The following is an 18,366-nucleotide window of genomic DNA, read 5'->3' on the forward strand; positions in this document are numbered from 1 at the left end:
CTGCTCTAAATGAGGTTCTTATTTTGTATAGCGCCAGGGCTGATATTCATATGCATAATTTGTGTGGCTTGCTAAATTATAAATAGCTGCATTCACAATCTCAACAAATTTCTCATGTGAAACTTAAGAAACTGTAAAACACGGAATTCTGAAACTTGAAAAAGAGACAACTGCTGTCTGGACCCTAAAGGAACAGATAATCTTGAACTCCCAAATTACTGAGTCTCCCTTACCAGTAGATGTAGTGTGCCTTCCAGTGTCCGAGAAGAATAGGCTTCTTCAGTTTGAAAGCCCTGTAATAACCTCCTCTGAGACAGGTGCCTTCACAGGGGATGGGATGCCCAATTTCTTCAAGACTTACCACACCATTTCCTGTGCCACCACAACTATGGCCAAATCTTAGCATCTTCTGGGGGGGGACAGGTATATACAAGAGGAAATAACTTATCAAGAAAACTATAACTTTGCTAACATGTATTTGAAGAAACCTGGGGAAGAGACATGGGAATTGATTTTAAGGGTATCGGACCATGGGAGACTGGAATATACCACTAACTTGAGCCAATCTCATTGACATGAATGTACTTCCTAGAGATTCTGGATTTAATGAGTACAAGGCACCTCTGGGAAGTACCCAGGAAAATGAAGAGTACAAATATCTAGGACCTGGGAGCAAATCTGCACCTTCTTTTGCAGGTGATTATTCTTTTGAGAAACACCTTCTGGCTTGCTACTAAACCTTGGTAGAAACTGAACATCTATCCACAGGACATCAGGTGATCACAAGGCCTGAGCTTCTCATCATGAACTGAGTATTGTCTGAACTACCTAAATATGGGCATGCATAACAGCAACCTATCATCAAACACAAACGGAATACAAGAAACTGAGTTCAAAAAGGTATAAGAAAGCTGCATGTGCAGGTAGGTCAGATTCCTTTGACAAAAACTCTTCTTGCATTGATTCATTTCCCTCAATCCGTGCCTACTGCCTCCTGTATCCTGGATGTTTCTTACAACCTAGATAACTAAAGAAGAAAACTCAAGCCCAAATTACAGAATGATGTACACAACATGCTGGTACCACCTGAAGGTGGACAGCTGCAGAATTACAGACCCATAAGGGCAGTGAAGGACAGTGAGAGACAGTGGTTGTAGTGAAAGGACAGTGGTTGAAGGAAAATCCTAAAGGGCAGAACTTCAAGCAATATAATTGGTTGTGCACCACATATGGAAGGAGAGGTGACCAAAAACATGGATCTATACTTATTTATGGACAATTTCAATGATTTGGACGACCAGATATTTGGAAGAAGCGTGATTAAAAGTTTGGTGACAAGGAATTCTGAGGCAGAAGTATGTATGAATGGTATATAAATAGGCACAGACTGTGAAGAAATTTCTGTCCTGTGCGAATACCCACCAAAAGATATCCACTACAGAGGAATCTTTCAACGACAGATGGACAAAATGAGAAACTATAATGTCTGCCTCTTTCCCCAGCCACCTTGCTCAAGAGGCTCATAAACAAAATGGCCATAGTAGCTGGGATAGAGGTTACAAAAGGATTAACAAGGACTTCCACTAAGTAAGTTAAAAACTACTGATGAGTGGGAGTGTCAATCTACCAACAGCAGAGACCAATACTGAGTCCCTAAAATGGCACCATCTACCAAAGGACCAGGCTGATTGATTACATTGAACTTCTATCACAAAGGAAGCAGAGATTTGTCTGGAAGAACAAGACTCACAGGAAGAAAGAGACATACGTTGGATATGGATTTGCCTTCCCTGCTTGCAGTGCTTCTATCAGCACGGTATTAATCAAGGCTCACAGAATGCTATATCCAGTCATGATATCATCATGTGTAATCCAGGAACTCATATCAGAATAAGGGAAATACAGTAATAAGCAACTCTGACCTCTGTTGGGAGATTTTGGTCCCCAACGAAGGAAAGCTTCTACCAGGAAATACAAGCATGATGCAAGTGAACTGGAAGATAAGTCAACTATCTGGACAATATGGGCTTTTAATGCCACTGAACCAATAGGAAAAAAAGGGAGGGGGGTGTTAATCTGTAAGATGGGAGTTACTGATCCCAATAATCAAGGAAAAACTGAGTTCCAGGGTGCCTCATTTGATTAAGCATCTGTCTTTGGCTCAGGTCATGATCCCAGGGTCCTAGGATGGAGCCACGCGTTAGGCTTCCTGCTGTTTCTCCCTCTCCCGCTTCCCCTGCTTGTTGTGTTCCCTCTCTGTCTCTCTGTGTCAAATAAATAAATAAAATCCAAAAGAAAAAAGAAAAACTGAGTTCCTTCTACACAATCGAAGCAAAGAGTTCTCAGTGTGGAACCCACAGAATTTTCTAGAGAGCTTCTTAGTACTTCCGTGCTTAATAATAAATGTTAATAGAAACCTACAGAAGCAACAACCTGAAAAGGCAGGATTATTGAGGGCTCATACTCTTTGGGAATGAAAGTTAGGGTCACTTCAAAGAGTAAAGAACATCAACCAGCCAAGGTTCTGACCAACGCAGGTGTCTTAGTCTATTCAGGCTGCTATAACAGAGTACAATAGGATGGGCGGCTTAAAAACAACAGATATTTGTTTTTTTACAGATTTAGAGGCTGGAGAAGTTCAAGACCAATGTAACCCCTAGATCCAGTGTCTGGTGAGGACTGGCTTCTTGTTTGATAATCAAGGACCTTTCCTCTATGCTTACACATGACATAAGAAGGAAGGGAGCTTTCTGGGGTTGGGGTCTCTTTTATAAGGACACTAATCCCATTCATGAGGGTCCCATATTCATGACCTAATCACCTTCCAAAAGCCCCTTCTAACACTACAACGTCAGGCACTAGGTTTCAACATATAAATATATAAATTGGGGCTGGGCACACACACAAATATTCAGTTTACAGTAACATATAAATTTTGGTGGGGGGAAAGGGGAGACACACAGATATTCAGTCTATAGCATCAGGGGAAAGATGAAATGAGTTGTGCAAGAAAGCCATTCATATGAATTATAGAACTCCTGTGATAAATACATACATGAGGGTTGTAGTAGCTTTGCATATTTCCTCTTTGCTTGTTATGCCATTGCATACGAGTTTTTTTTTTCTTTTTTTAAATTTTTATTTTTTTGAGAGAGAGCATGAGAGAGAGAGAAAGAGTGGGAGTGCACACAAGCAGGGGAGAGGAAGCAGCAGACTCCCTACTGAGCAAGAAGCCCACTGCAAGCTTCAATCCCAGGACCATGAGATCATGAACTGAGCCAGGCAGATGCTTCACCAACTGATCCACCCAGGGGCCCTTGCACACGAGTTTAAATGTATGTAAAAGAGTTAACCAAACAGAAAGCTAAGCGAGTCGAACAGGAAGACTAAGGCTGGCTATAGATATACTGCGTCCCAGCACCAAATTCACCCTTTTAGACTACTCTGTAAAAATGAATCTGGGCCCTTTAAATATTTTTTCCTATGCCAAGCAGCACTGACTTTTTGTCAGAAGGCCACAGGAGAGAAACAAGAGGAAAGGAGTTCTGCTTCCGAGTGTTAGCGTGCTCACTTGGTAGCCTTCTACAGAACATGTAGCTCCTCCAGCCCCAGACTCGTATTTCCTCTGGTGCCTGCCTTCTGCAGGGCACTGGCCACCAGGTTTCCTGGCATTTCCCCCACTCTTTCCAATGAATTTACAGCAAAGTGCTTCTGGCTCCTAAAGAATGTATTTCTCCTCTCTCTCTGCCTGCCTCTCTGCCTGCTTGTGATCTCTCTCTGTCAAATAAATAAATAAAATCTTTTAAAAAAAAAAAAAAAGAATGTATTTCTCCAGCACCAGATTCAGTGTGCTCAGTTTCTCCAGTGTCTGCAGTACATAGTGGCCAGCAGCTTCCTCTGGTACTGCCACACCAAGGTGATTTTGTGGCAAAGAGACACCTTCCCTGAATAGCTTTCTGGCTTCTTAGAAGGCAGATTTCTAGCAAGTTCAAAAAGACTAATTTTCAGCAGCACAGAGTGCCAAAACAACTTTTCCAAAATACTGTGCCTTCTCTAAATAGGGTCTGGATCTCAGCCCTGAGAGGGGGTAACCTCCTCCTCCCTTGGGAACCCTTTCTCAGCCTTGGGGTTAATGTCTGCTCCTTCTATCTGTTTTATGCCTATATTCTTTAGAGCTCTCTTTACTTCTTACTAGACAATCCCTCATCACTGTAACCTCCTGTTAGGATTAATCACTCTTTATATTAAACACTCCTACATACTACTATGTGGTTTCCCACTTCTGACTAGATTCAGACTGATACTAAAAGAAACCAAGGATTATAGACCTGGGGCAAGGAGGTAACAAGGTGAGCATTAGTCATTTTTTTTGTTAGGAAGGAGAGAAATGCTCTAGTGGTCAAAGTTATAATATTTTAAGCATCAAAAGAATTATTTTAGTTGAGACCCTAAATCAATGAAAATCCATGAGTCCTAACACTCCATAAAGAGGCGCCTGGGTGGCTCAATGGGTTAAGCCGCTGCCTTCGGCTCAGGTCATGATCTCAGGGTCCTGGGATCGAGTCCCACATCGGGCTCTCTGCTCAGCAGGGAGCCTGCTTCCTCCTCTCTCTCTCTCTCTGCCTGCCTCTCTGCCTACTTATGATCTCTCTCTGTCAAATAAATAAATAAAATCTTTAAAAAAAAAAAAAAGAGATGTCAGAAAAAAACAGTGACACTTGAGGCGGGTTTAAATCAAAACCTTATTTTGCAAACAGGAAATTACAAAAGAATTTAAGATTTATAGTGCCTTTCTAGTAGAAGAATGCCAGACTACTCATAAGAATGCCGACTAATATATACACAGAAAAAATGACAAAATTATTAAAATATTATTTTGCAAACCATAATGAAATTATTGAGACAATGACTACCAACTAGAATTTAAAATCCTTAGGCAGGGATGCCTGGGTGGATCAGTGGATTAAAGCCTCTGCCTTCGGCTCAGGTCATGATCCCAGGGTCCTGGGATTGAGTCCCGCATTGGGCTCTCAGCTCAGCAGGGAGCCTGCTTCCTCCTCTCTCTCTCTCTACCTGCCTCTCTGCCTACTTGTGATCTCTGTCAAATAAATAAATTAAATTTTTAAAAAAAGAAAAAGAAAAGGATTTGGGTGACTGTTTTCTCCATCATCCTAAGGATAGTATACTCGTATCATTATTAACACATAGGAGAGTATCTGTTCATACCATGGATGCCTTAGGGCATTAAGGCTTAATTCTCTAAAGGAATTCCTACTGAGAAGAGTTGTTTTAGATACAACTTCCAATTAAAGGAAATACAGAGAACAGAAAAACAAACTAAATGAAACAAAGACAAGGCAACCAGAAAATCCAAAAGGCAAGACAGTCTATAAAATAACTAGTCCAATCTCAACTCAAATCAGTGTTATTTTGAAAAGAGGTGGAAGAGGAGCTGTGATTAGAAATCATAATAAACTGATACAAGGCATGGTGCTAGAATGAATACTGATTTGGAAAAATGCTGTTAAGGATATTTTAGGATGACCTTGGGAAATGTGAAGATGATCTGGGTACTTAATAGGGGATATAAAAATTTACTGAAATGAAAGGATGAAGCTGGATGACTGAAAAAGAAACTGCAGGAGGATAGGTAAAATATAATCTCATTTGTATTTAAAAAATTTGTCGGGGCACCTGGGTGGCTCAGTGGGTTGGGTCTCTGCCTTTGGCTCAGGTCATGATCTCAGGGTCCTGGGATCGAGCCATGCATCGGGCTCTCTGCTCAGCAAGCAGCCTGCTTCCCGCCCCCCTCTGCCTGCTGCTCTGCCTACCTGTGATCTCTCTCTCTCTCTGCCAAATCAATAAATAAAATCTTTTTCTAAAAAAAAATAAATAAAAATAAGAAATAAAAATAAAAACTTTGTCATATGTTCATAGAGGATATGTACTAAAAGGTTAATAGTGTGATCTCCAAATGGTTTGAATATACTCTGTATTTTCTAATTCTCAATAATACTATTTCTTTAAAATATATGGTAAGTTGAAAAACACATTTAAAAGAATAATTTTCCAGTGAATTTCTAACACCAATCTGAACACAATTTTAAGTAAAAATGTCTTTTCAATAAAAAGTTCTATGATGTGGCAAAAGTACTGAAGCAAATCCCTGAGAAATACTCTATAACCACATTATTGAAAAAACTGACCTGGGCTATTTAATACAATCAAGTTCAAGAAGTAGCAAATATTTTCTTTCTTTCTTTCTTTCTTATTTACTTATTTACTTATTTATTTATTCATTCATTCATTCATTCATTTATTTATTTGACAGAGAGAGAGATCACAAGTAGGCAGAGAGGCAAGCAGAGAGAGAGAGGAGGAAGCAGGCTCCCTGCTGAGCAGAGAGCCCGATGTGGGACTCGATCCCAGGACCCTGAGATCATGACCTTCATTCATTCATTCATTCATTCATTCATTTATTTGACAGAGAGAGAGATCACAAGTAGGCAGAGAGGCAAGCAGAGAGAGAGAGGAGGAAGCAGGCTCCCTGCTGAGCAGAGAGCCCGATGTGGGACGCGATCCCAGGACCCTGAGATCATGACCTGAGCCGAAGGCAGCGGCTTAACCCACTGAGCCACCCAGGCGCCCAGCAAATATTTTCTTTAAAGGGCCAAAGAGTAAACACTTTAAATTTTATAGACTATATGTGGTCTCTGTGAAAATTATTCAACTCTGCCACTTCAGCTCAAAATTACAGATGTACACAATATGTAACTGTATGAACATGACTATGTTTCAGTAAAACTCTATTTACAGAAATGCGTGACTAGCTCATAGACCATAAATTTACCCATCACTGGTCTATAGCATTAAAATGTCTACCTAGTTAAAAAGGACCTAATCACATTTAACTTTTTTTATTTTTATTTTTAAGTTTTTATTTATTTATTTGACAGACAGAAATCACAAGTAGGCAGAGAGGCAGGCAGAGAGAGAGGAGGAAGCAGGCTCCCTGCTGAGAAGAGAGCCTGATGCAGGACTCGATCCCAGAACCCCGGGATCATGACGTGAGCCAAAGGCAGAAGCTTTAACCGACTAAGCCACCCAGGCGCCCCACATTTAACTCTTTTTTTAAAAAAATGGTGTAGTATTATCTCATTTATAATTGTGATTTTGCTCAAAGGTCAACTAAAGACCTGAACCACCTCCCTATCAAAATCTCAACTGATCCTTGAGAGGATCCTTTCCTTAAGTAAATTTACACATTAGCATGGTCCTTTGTCAAGAGCCAACAGTTTGTAGCATGAAGTAGTAGAAAAGCAAGGAAGTGTAATCAGAAAGTCTGAGTTTAAATTCTGAATTAGCAGTTGTGTATGTCTAAAGCCTATATATCTAATTCATAAAATGGAAATAACATCACCCTCACAGTGTTACTTACAAGTTTCTGGGGCACCTGGGTGGCTCAGTTGGTTGGGCTGCTGCCTTTGGCTCAGGTCATGATCCCAAGGTCGTGAGATCAAGTCCCGCATCAGGCTCCTTGCTCAGTGGGGAGCCTGCTTCCCTCTCTGCCTCTGCCTGCCTCTCTGCCTGCTTGTGCTCTCTCTCTCTCATAAATAAATAAATAAAATCTTAAAAAAAAAAAAAAAGTACAGTTTCTGAATCTGAAAAGTATTTAATTGTAGTGTTCTACAAATGTCACAGTATTATCATTGCCAATTTTTGCAAAGAAATCTGTATTTCACAATGCAATTGAATTAGAAAATAACCACCATGGCTTTTTGCCCCTACAGAGCAACTTGTAATTTCATACTTACTCACCAATAGAGATACCACTGTACTAGAGTAGAAGGCCAAATCTTCTATAATTTCTGTGCGCCGGTTAGCCCCAATTCGTAAGGAACGACTATGTACTTCTTCAGGTAACACTGTAAGGATCTCCAGTAGAAAAGGCAGAGAAGTTACATCATTGCTATATCTGGAAAAGGAAAGGAAGAGATCGAAGTTATTTAGAGTCAGAAAATACACAATCACATAAGGTCACAACAAGCTTCAGAACAACCTGTAACAACAAAAGCAGCATTCTCACTATGGGTAAAGTAGAGGACAAAAACAAAACTTTTTGGAAAGGTATCTGGAAATCAAAATTTCAACTTGCATCATCTGTGACCCAGCAACTCCACTTACAGAAATTTCTCTCTCAGAAAAATCTCACAGGGGTGCCTGGGTGGCTCAGTGGGTTAAAGCCTCTGCCTTTGGCTCAGGTCAGATCCCAGGGTTCTGGGATCGAGCCCCATGTCCGGCTCTCTGCTCAGAAGGGAGCCTGCTTCCCCCGCTCTCTCTCTCTCTGCCTGCCTCTCTGCCTACTTGTGATCGGTCTGTGAAACAGATGAATAAAGCCTTTTAAAAAAAAAAGAAAAATCTCACATACATATGCAAAGTATACAAAAAGAAGCACTGCAATACTTTTTTATAGTATCAAAAATATTGGAAAATATAAAGGTCTTCCATAATTAGGATACAAAAGGTTACAAACAGTTATACAAGGGAACATACGTAGCCATTATAGTGAAAGAAGCAGCTATGCCCTAACACGAGAAAATGTCCACAATGTACTAAGTACAAAAAGTGTATGAAATACGTTACATATGAGTGAACAAATACATAGGTATATTAAAATCTATATGCACTGATTTATTTTAAAATGCTTAAAGTCTAAAGGACTACATAGTTAACCATTAATAGTGGTTACCTAATGAAATACAGAAATAGGTAGAGAAAAAGGCTTTACTTTGAAAGCTTCCACACTATTAGAATTCTTTCAAGGAACATGTATTAATTTTCTTAATGAAAATTTTCTAAAAAAACCCACAAAACTATCTATATAAAGGCTTTAATAACACATTATAGTTGGAGGTAAAAAGGTCATCCACTTTGTTAAAAAATAATATCCTAACCAAATGCCAAAATGCAAGCAAATGTCAAGATTATTTGGCCAAGACCATGAGGAAATGGTTTTATTCAAAGTAGCAGGCTATGTGTATCTAAAAATCATGTTGTCCCTTTGACAGATATGAAACAAACCCCAATTAGTAAGAACGTTTACTCAGAATGACTTCTAATTTAATATAATCTTACACATTCTGATGTTTTGTTTTTTGTTTTTAAAGATTTTATTTATTTATTTGACAGAGATCACAAGTAGGCAGAGAGGCAGGCAGAGAGAGAGGAGGAAGCAGGCTCCCTGCTGAGCAGAGAGCCCGACGTGGGGCTCGATTCCAGGACCCCGGGATCATGACCTGAGCCGAAGGCAGAGGCTTTAACCCACTAAGCCACCCAGGTGCCCCATTCTGACAATGTTTTTATAGAACTGCTGACATGTCAGTTAGTGGGAGTGATCCACAAGATAATGAAAGACTTTGCTGGAGTTAATTCAAAAAACGTGTGTATAGGGCGCCTGGATGGCTCCGTGGGTTAAGCCTCTGCCTTTCGTTCAGATCATGATCCCAGGGTCCTGGGATCAAGCCCTGCATCGGGCTCTCTACTCGGCGGGGAGCCTGCTTCCTCCTCTCTCTCTGCCTGCCTCTCTGCCTGCTTGTGATCTCTGTCAAATAAATAAATAAAATCTTTAAAAAAAAAAAAAAGTGTGTATAAATTATGAGGGTCTTTTATGTTCCACACAACACACTTCTGTAATATTTAAATTTTCAATTATTTTCTTTTTATCTAACAGAAGTTGATAATAAATAATTCTTCATTAAAAGTTTGGGGAAATATTCCAAATATCTAGCTAATGCTAACAAATTTCTCCTTGTAGGTTAATAGCAATTCCAAATGCTAGAATATAATTAATACAAGTTACTTACTTTTCCACCAATGTTTGTACACAACCCTTCCAGGAAGGCATCTGTAGGGCAAGGTCTGCTATTGCTAAAGCCAGCTGAGTAAGAAGAGAGATTAAATAAATGAATAGAACGCATGAAGAGAAATAGGGTTACCATCAATACTGACTGGAAAGCAAAGAAACTAAGCTTTATCCAAACAATATGACAACAAAGACTAACAACCACCCTACCTCTCCTTACCTCCACAATTACTTATAGAATGTAAACTCTTCTGGGCTAGCTACAAATTGTTAGTATTTAAAAGTTAACCTCTAAAAATGAAAATCAGAACCAAAAACAACAAAAAGAAGTCAGAAAGAACAGACTATATAACTTCCTCAGAATATATCAATACTTACTTTTATTTGGCAATACCACAGAACTTCATGGACAGATAAATTACACTTTGCCAAAAGGCCAAAGCTACTGACAAAGTCAGCCCTTTGATTCACTCCTCAATTAATGGAATGCCATTTCCCTTCTCTCTCCATTTCTCATCTTGAAGCCTTATGCAAAAGCCTCCTTCCTCTTCAAGGGCACTTCTATGCCAGGCAGAGAACACACATTGAGTATGTATTCACGGAAGCGTCCAGTTTTCCTTTTTAATGTATTTACCAGTCTAAAGGGGGAAGGGCCAGATGCTATACTATTTCATTCATGAGACTTTAACTAGCCAACTGATCCAGAAATGATTTTTTCAAAGGCAAGAAGGCAGACATCTGACCCAGGACAGTACAGTATACAGTGTTTTTACCATCTGCAATTTAATGGGGGGTGGGCCCACATATGGCTGCCTGTGAAATCTATACTCACCTCCCCCACTTCTGGTATTTAAATTAGTGTGAAACCAAATAAACTCTAATATTAACACAGACGATTTTCACTTTCTATCCACTTAAGAATATAGCAGGAAGTCCATAATAAAGTTGTTAACAATACTTCACATAGCCTAGTAATGTCAATCAAAATTAATTTGATAAATCCAAATGGCCTTATAAACTTTCCTGATGAGAAGCACAGGATTTACCTGCGTTACAATGACAGGTGACAAGTCTTTCAAGTTCTGGATATGGGTTAGTAATGAGTCCCGTAAAGAGGCATGAGAGTCTGTGGGGAGCTCATAAAATGAGGTTTGAATCTTCATTTTCATGGTCTGTGCAGCAAAGTAGCATGATTCCACATCCTGTCGGATCTGTAACAACTGGTCTGAAATCTCCCACGCATGAACCTAAAAGAAAACCAGGAAAATGTCTTAAAGACTATTGTACTAAGTAATTTTAATGTTACACCTCAACATATATAAAGACGTATGTAGACCAAAGTCAAAAACCTGACAAGCTAAATTACCCACTAATTTAGCTAATACCTCAAACTATATATTTAAAGGCCCTGTTCAACGAAAGTATTACCTAAATCCTTCTAACTCATTTTAGGAAGACCTGCAAGTTATCAATCAGATCAACAGATCTAATCTTGCTGATTAGAATCATTAACTGTATAGCGGGGAGAGTATGAAGAAAAAAGTCCCAAAAGCTCCTACTAAAAAACTAAAACGTCACTGTGTAACTTCCAACCCCATCTATAGGTTGGATATTCTTTTCCACTTAAAATAAATAAGCTTTTGTTCACTTTGAGAATTGAATCTGAGAACCATTTTAATGTATCTATAAATAGGTCTCAGTAGGCCTACATTTCAATCTTCAGTTCGTTTTAGCAGAAAAACCATCTCACCCCAAATGAATATTTCATATACTTCTATCATTTTCTAATGTATTTGTCTGGCAAAGTGCTTTATATACATAATACTAAAATCATTTTCATAGGATTAAGTAAATGTATCTCTGGAAATAATAATGGAACGAAAGCATAGGATTTGGTCTCTAACAGCTAGTCACAGTTACAAAAAAGTTCTATTTTGAAAGTTAAGTTTGGGAACAAAGTTGTGCAGTACACAGTAGGCAACAAATTAAAACTGATTAATTCTAATCCAATTCTACCAAACTGCCTCTTCTTGGGACAGGCTAAAAAAAGGTTGGCAATAATGAACTGAAAAAAAAATTTTCAATCTCAATTCAGGAGCAGAGGCAATTGTAGGAGATCACAAAGAGTTATCCAGTCAATTTCTTATGAAGCCAGAGCACTTCATGAGTAATACAAAATGATGCAAGATCTTTCCACAGATAAACAGGAGTCAATAAAGAGAAACAGGTGAAATAAACAGCCTGTACAAGTTCCCAAAGTAAACTGAAAATAAAGACCCTGAAGGTTATTAGAGGTTTATTAACATAAAACTTAGCTTTCAATCAGGTAAGATGGTGGAAAATAACCTAAAACATTATGTCACACAAAAAAATCTTCTAGCCACATTAGTTTTTAGCTATTTAGTATCTAACCAGTAACTCAAGCACACCTGTAGTTTAATATGCCATCAAAATCTATTTTGTGCAAATTGGTATTTTACAATCTAGTTTTTTTGTTTTTGCTTTTAAGTAAGCTCTATACCCAACATGGGGTTGAACTCATGACCTTGAGATCACAAGTCACATGTTCTACCAACTGAGCCAGCCAGGCGCCCCTGTAACTGCTATTTAAAAAAAATAATATCAAAAAGATTCTATGAAACCTTGGAATCTCCATAAATGCCCTCATAAAAACACAGCAGTCAAAGAGCAAAACTAAAGCACTATGGGCATTTACAACAAAACCAGGTATTATCTAGTTATGTCTAAGAACCCCAAAATATAAGTGATTGGGAAAAAAACAGTGACATCTGTAAGACCTGTGTGGTTTTAGCTTCAGTAAAAGCAGAAGCAGAGGGAAACAACAGGGTATCTAATGGATGTAAGGGCAGAGGAACACCCAAAGAGCCAAAAAGTATTCAATGGGAAGAACACAGAGACAATTTCAGGACTGAAAATAGAAGAGGTTTTGTCAGATCTGAAAGCAGGTGAGTAGAAGAGGTGAGTGGAAGAGGCCTACATAAAATCTAAGGAGATGGTACAGTCTAGCTTCTATAAATTCTTGAAGTGGAAGGACATGACTCCAAACTGAGGATAAAATGCTGTCGAGAGAATCAATATTATACAGGATAAGTAAAACAGAGACAAAGGAGAAAAGAAGGTAACAAAACCAGGAAATCTTAGAAATCAAACCACATTTGTAAATACTATCAGACGATAGAAAAAGAAGTTATTTGAGATGAATATACTACCCTTAGCCATGCCTCCTAAAGTTCAGAAAGACTAATTTCACACAAAAATAAGCAACTGAGGCCAAATGCTATATACAGATATAGGAGGAAAAAGAAAATAATGAACCGAATATCTCTACAAACGCAAGCAGGCCAGAAAACACATTTTTTAAAACGTAGTCTACCAGAAAAATATAGAGATACTAGACATCCATCTAAATAAATGGGACATGATAACATTAAACAACAGCAGTATCTAAAACAACAACAAAGGGGCACCTGGGTGGCTCAGTGGGTTAAGCCGCTGCCTTCAGCTCGGGTCATGATCTCAGGGTTCCGGGATCGAGTCCCACATCGGGCTCTCTGCTCGGCGGGGAGCCTGCTTCCTCCTCTCTCTCTCTGCCTGCCTCTCTGCCTACTTGTGATTTCTGTCTGTCAAATAAATAAATAAAATCTTTAAAAAAATAAAACAACAAAATACAGTCTAAAGTCCAAAGGAACAGAAGCCAACCTGAAAGAACTCAATGGACGAAGATAAAAAACCTGGTGTAAGAAAATGGACTATACATAGTACTGGATTACAAACTCAAAAATAAAGCAAATGCCCATGAGTCCATACTGATGTGAACAATGATCAAACAACTAACTGCGGGGGTGCCTGGGTGGCTCAGTGGGTTAAAGCCTTTGCCTTGGGCTCCGGTCATGATCCCAGGGTCCTGGGATCCCGTGTCGGGCTCTCTGCTCAGCAGGGAGCCTGCTTCCCCCTCTCTCTGCCTGCCTCTCTGCCTATTTGTGATCTCTCTCTGTCAAATAAATAAATAAAATATTAAAAAAAAAAACTAACTGCGAAGTTATTTGTAAGATGTAATACGTCATTTTTACAGAAGAATGCTTAGTTAATAAAGGTAAGAAGAAATGAGAAAAACAGACGATTACTATTTCAACACCACAGTAATAACTGCTACAGGCGATATTCATAGATAGGAGATAAAGTGAGTGGTGAACTTTAAAAAGAAACAGGATATATCAAAGCGTCTCCCTCAAATATTTATTGGTCTTAATACATGTCCACAAATTCTTGGACAGTTACTATTTAAGAGCTCCGATTTTTCTTCGGAGAGACAATGTAAAGAAACCTAAGACTACATGGAAAGCAAGAGGGGCCCAAATAAGTTCAGCCTTCCAGCCATGTCTGTCAGTGTCAGGCATGTAAATGAAGCCATCTTAGCATCTCCAGACCAGCCCACCCACCAAGCTTCATGGAGCAGAATTATCAGCCACAGAGGCCCGCTCAAATCTACGACCTACAAAATTGTGAGATACAATGAAATGATTTTTATTTTTTTTAAGTTTTTTAAAATTAAGTTCCACGCCCAATGTGGGGCTTGAGCTCACAACCTTGAGATCAAGAGTTGCATGCTCGGGCGCCTGGGTGGCTCAGTGGGTTAAGCTGCTGCCTTCAGCTCAGGTCATGATCTCAGGGTCCTGGGATCGAGTCCCGCATCGGGCTCTCTGCTCAGCGGGGAGCCTGCTTCCTCTCTCTGCCTGCCTCTCCGTCTACTTGTGATTTCTCTCTGTCAAATGAATAAATAAAATCTTAAAAAAAAAAAAAAAAAGTTGCATGCTCTACTGACTGAGCCAGTTGGGTGCCCTTGAAACAATTTTTAAGTCACTAAGTTCTAAGGTAACTTGTTTCACAATGGATCATGAGAACAACCAACCAAATAACCAAATATTATGTGCATCCTGACAAAAGAACAATGACAGGATCAAACTTGTGTCTCATCAAACCTCTGGATGTAGCCAGCAATTTACAGGATATACAGAGGAGACTAGAGCTGCATCATAACTACACATATGGCAAAATCCACAATGATGAATAACTCAACAGGTCAAATGGCCCAGATTCCTCAACAGTTAAAAAATCGAGAGAGAGAGAAAGAGAGAGAGAGAGAACTTACAGGTTAAAAGACACTCAAAAGGCATATTTTTCAAAACAACAAGACTAAAAACTACAAAGGAACACAAAGAAAGGATTACTATGAAAGGACAGTGGTTACTTTCAGGGAGGGGAAGCAGTATGTCAAACAGAGCAACGAAGACTTCTGGAATGCCGAGAAAAGTTCTATTTCTTGATTTGGGTGGGTAGCTATAAGGACACCCATATACAGTAATTTACCAAGTTATAAATTATACATTTGCACCATCCCATTTTCTGAATCAGTGTTTAAGAAACAAAATAGAACAAAACAAACAAAAACTGCAATATTGCTGCTTGTTAAAACTGAACCGTAGGATGTCTTTCTCCCAAGTGAAATCTGTCAACTTACCAGATCAGGACTCTGGTAAAAAAGTTCATTGACTGCACCGTGTCAAGTTGTGCTTTAATCTGAATGACAGAAACTAGTAAAAAATCTTTATTACCGGGGCACCTGGGTGGCTCAGTGGATTCAGCCACTGCCTTCGACTCAGGTCATGATCTCAGTGTCCTGGGATTGAGGCCCACATCAGGCTCTCTGCTCAGTGGGGAGCCTGCTTCTCCCTCTGTCTCTGCCTGTCTCTCTGCCTACTTGTGATCTCTCTCTCTCTGTCAAATAAAATAAATAAAATCTTAAAAAAAAAAAAAAAACTTTATTACTGATTTATATGTTTCCACCTCCTTAAAAGTAGAAATGTAGAGGTGTGCCTGGGTGGCTCAGTCGGTTAAGAGTCTGCCTTTAGGGACACTTGGGTGGCTCAGTCAGCTGGGTATCTGCCTTCCCCTCAGGGCATGATCCCAGAGTTCTGGGATCGAATCCTGCATTGGGCTCCTTGCTCAGCAGGGTGCCTGCTTCTCCCTTTGCTTGTGTGCATGCGCATGTGTGCACCCACGCACACTCTCTCTCTCTCTCTGACAAACAAACAAATAAATAAATAAAATATTTTTTGTGGCTCAGTGGGTTAAGCCGCTGCCTTCGGCTCAGGTCATGATCTCAGGGTCCTGGGATAGAGTCCCACATCGGGCTCTCTGCTCAGCAGGGGGCCTGCTTCCCTTCCTCTCTGTCTGCCTGCTTCTCTGCCTACTTGTGATCTCTGTCTGTCAAATAAATAAATAAAATCTTTAAAAAAAAAAAAAAAAGTCTGCCTTCAGCTCAGGTCATGATACCAGGGCCCTGGGATTGAGCCCCACACTGGGCTCCCTTCAGCTTCTCCCTCACCCTCTCCCTCTGTGTGCACCTCCTCCACTCTCTCAAATAAATAAATAAATAAACAAATCTTTTAAAAAAATAATAAAAATAAAATAGAGGTCTCAAAAAGGAAGCGTAGAACCAAAAGTCAAAACAAAACAAAAAGCCCATTTCCCTCTGAACTGTTAAATGTAGGGAGGGGGGACACCTGGGTGGCTCACTCAGTTAGGAGTTTGCCTTTGGCTTGGGTCGTGACCCCAGAGTCCTGAGACTGAGACCCACATCAGGATCCTTGTTCAGCAGGGACCCTGCTTCTACCTCTGCCTGCCACTCCCCCTGCCCTGCACTTGTGCTGGGTCTCTCTCTGACAAATAAATAAATAAAATCTTTAAAAAACAAAACAAAAAAAGTAGGGGTAGGGATGCAAGAAGTTATTTTTCAAGCATCTTTTTTACTTGAGATTTCTCTTTAAGATTTTATTTATTCATTTGACAGAGAGAGAGAGAGAGTGAGAGAGGGAACACAAGCAAGGTAGTAGAAGGGGAAGCAGGGTTCCCACTTAGCGGGGAGCCCAATGCGGGGCTCGATCCCAGACCCCCAGGATCACGACTTGAGCCGAAGGCAGCCACTTAACTGACTGAGCCACCCAGGCACCCCTACTTTTTAAGAAGTAATCTCTACACCCAGTATGGGGCTTAAACTCACAAGCCTGAGATCAAGAGTTACATGCTTTTCCAACTGAGCCAATCAGGTGCCCCAAAAGTAACACAGTCTTAAAACAAACAATAAGACAAGAAGGGAAACTGAAAATATCTTAACATAAATGAAAATGGAAACACAATATACCGAAGTTTATGAGATCCAGCAAAAATAGCACTTAGAGGGAAATTCATAGCCATACATATTTATGTTATTAAAAAAAAGAAGAATCTGGGGCGCCTGGGTGGCTCAGTGGGTTAAGCCGCTGCCTTCGGCTCAGGTCATGATCCCGGGGTCCTGGGATCGAGTCCCACATCGGGCTCTCGGCTGAGCGGAGAGCCTGCTTTCCTCTCTCTCTCTCTCTGCCTGCCTCTCTGCCTACTTGTGATCTCTCTCTGTCAAATAAATAAATAAAATCTTTAAAAAAAAAAGTTTGGGGCGCCTGGGTGGCTCAGTGGGTTAAGCCGCTGCCTTCGGCTCAGGTCATGATCTCAGGGTCCTGGGATCGAGTCCCGCATCAGGCTCTCTGCTCGGCAGGGAGCCTGCTTCCTCCTCTCTCTCTCTGCCTGCCTCTCTGCCTACTTGTGATCTCTCTCTGTCAAATAAATAAATAAAATCTTTAAAAAAAAAAAAAAGTTTTAAAAAAAAAAAGTTTGGGGCGCCTGGGTGGCTCAGTGGGTTAAGCCGCTGCCTTCGGCTCAGGTCATGATCTCCGGGTCCTGGGATCGAGTTCCGCATCAGGCTCTCTGCTCGGCAGGGAGCCTGCTTCCTCCTCTCTCTCTCTGCCTGCCTCTCTGCCTACTTGTGACCTCTCTCTGTCAAATAAATAAATAAAATCTTTAAAAAAAAAAAAAAAAAAAGAAGAAGAATCTTGGGACACCTGGGTAGCTCAGTCAGTTAAGCCACTGCCTTAAGCTCAGATCATGATCCCAGGATCCTGGGATCGAGTCCTACACTGGGCTCCTCACTCAGCGGGGAGCCTCCTTCTTTCTCTGCCTCTGCCTGCCACTCTGCCTGCTTGTGTGCACACGCATGCGCGCGCTCTCTCTCTCTCTCTGTCTCTCTCTCTCTGACAAATAAAATAAATAAAATCTTAAAAAAAAAAAATCTCAGATCAACAACCTAACCTTACACCTTAAGGAAAAAGGAAAAGAACAAACTAAACCCAAAACTAGCACAAGGACAAAAACAGTAAAATCAGAGCAAAGATAAATAAAATTGAGAACAGAAAAATGAAGATTTGATTCTTTGAAAAGATAAAAAAGAAACTGTCACACCTTTAGCTATCTTAACTAAGAAAAAAGGGGGGACTTACTATCAATTTTACAGAAATAAAAAAAAAGATTATAAGAAATACTATGAACTACACCAACCAACCATACACTCTAGATGAAGTGGACCAAGACTGAATTGAGAAGAGAAAAATTAA

General features: G+C 40.0%; 1 protein-coding gene across 1 annotated transcript in view; it reads right to left on the bottom strand.

Annotated features, from left to right (window-relative positions):
• Nucleotides 1–18,366, bottom strand: part of TNPO3 (transportin 3) — a 90,921-nt gene that overhangs the window by 48,446 nt on the left and 24,109 nt on the right. The window contains exons 2-4 of the mRNA XM_044246534.1: nucleotides 10,909–11,109; nucleotides 9,864–9,937; nucleotides 7,819–7,975 (exon numbers count right to left, since the gene is read on the bottom strand). Coding sequence (XP_044102469.1) covers nucleotides 7,819–7,975; nucleotides 9,864–9,937; nucleotides 10,909–11,109 — 432 coding nt within the window. The remainder of the gene's footprint in view (nucleotides 1–7,818; nucleotides 7,976–9,863; nucleotides 9,938–10,908; nucleotides 11,110–18,366) is intronic.

The sequence above is a fragment of the Neovison vison genome, chromosome 4 (genome assembly GCF_020171115.1).
Source record: "Neovison vison isolate M4711 chromosome 4, ASM_NN_V1, whole genome shotgun sequence".
In the NCBI taxonomy this organism is placed as follows: Eukaryota; Metazoa; Chordata; class Mammalia; order Carnivora; family Mustelidae; genus Neogale; species Neogale vison.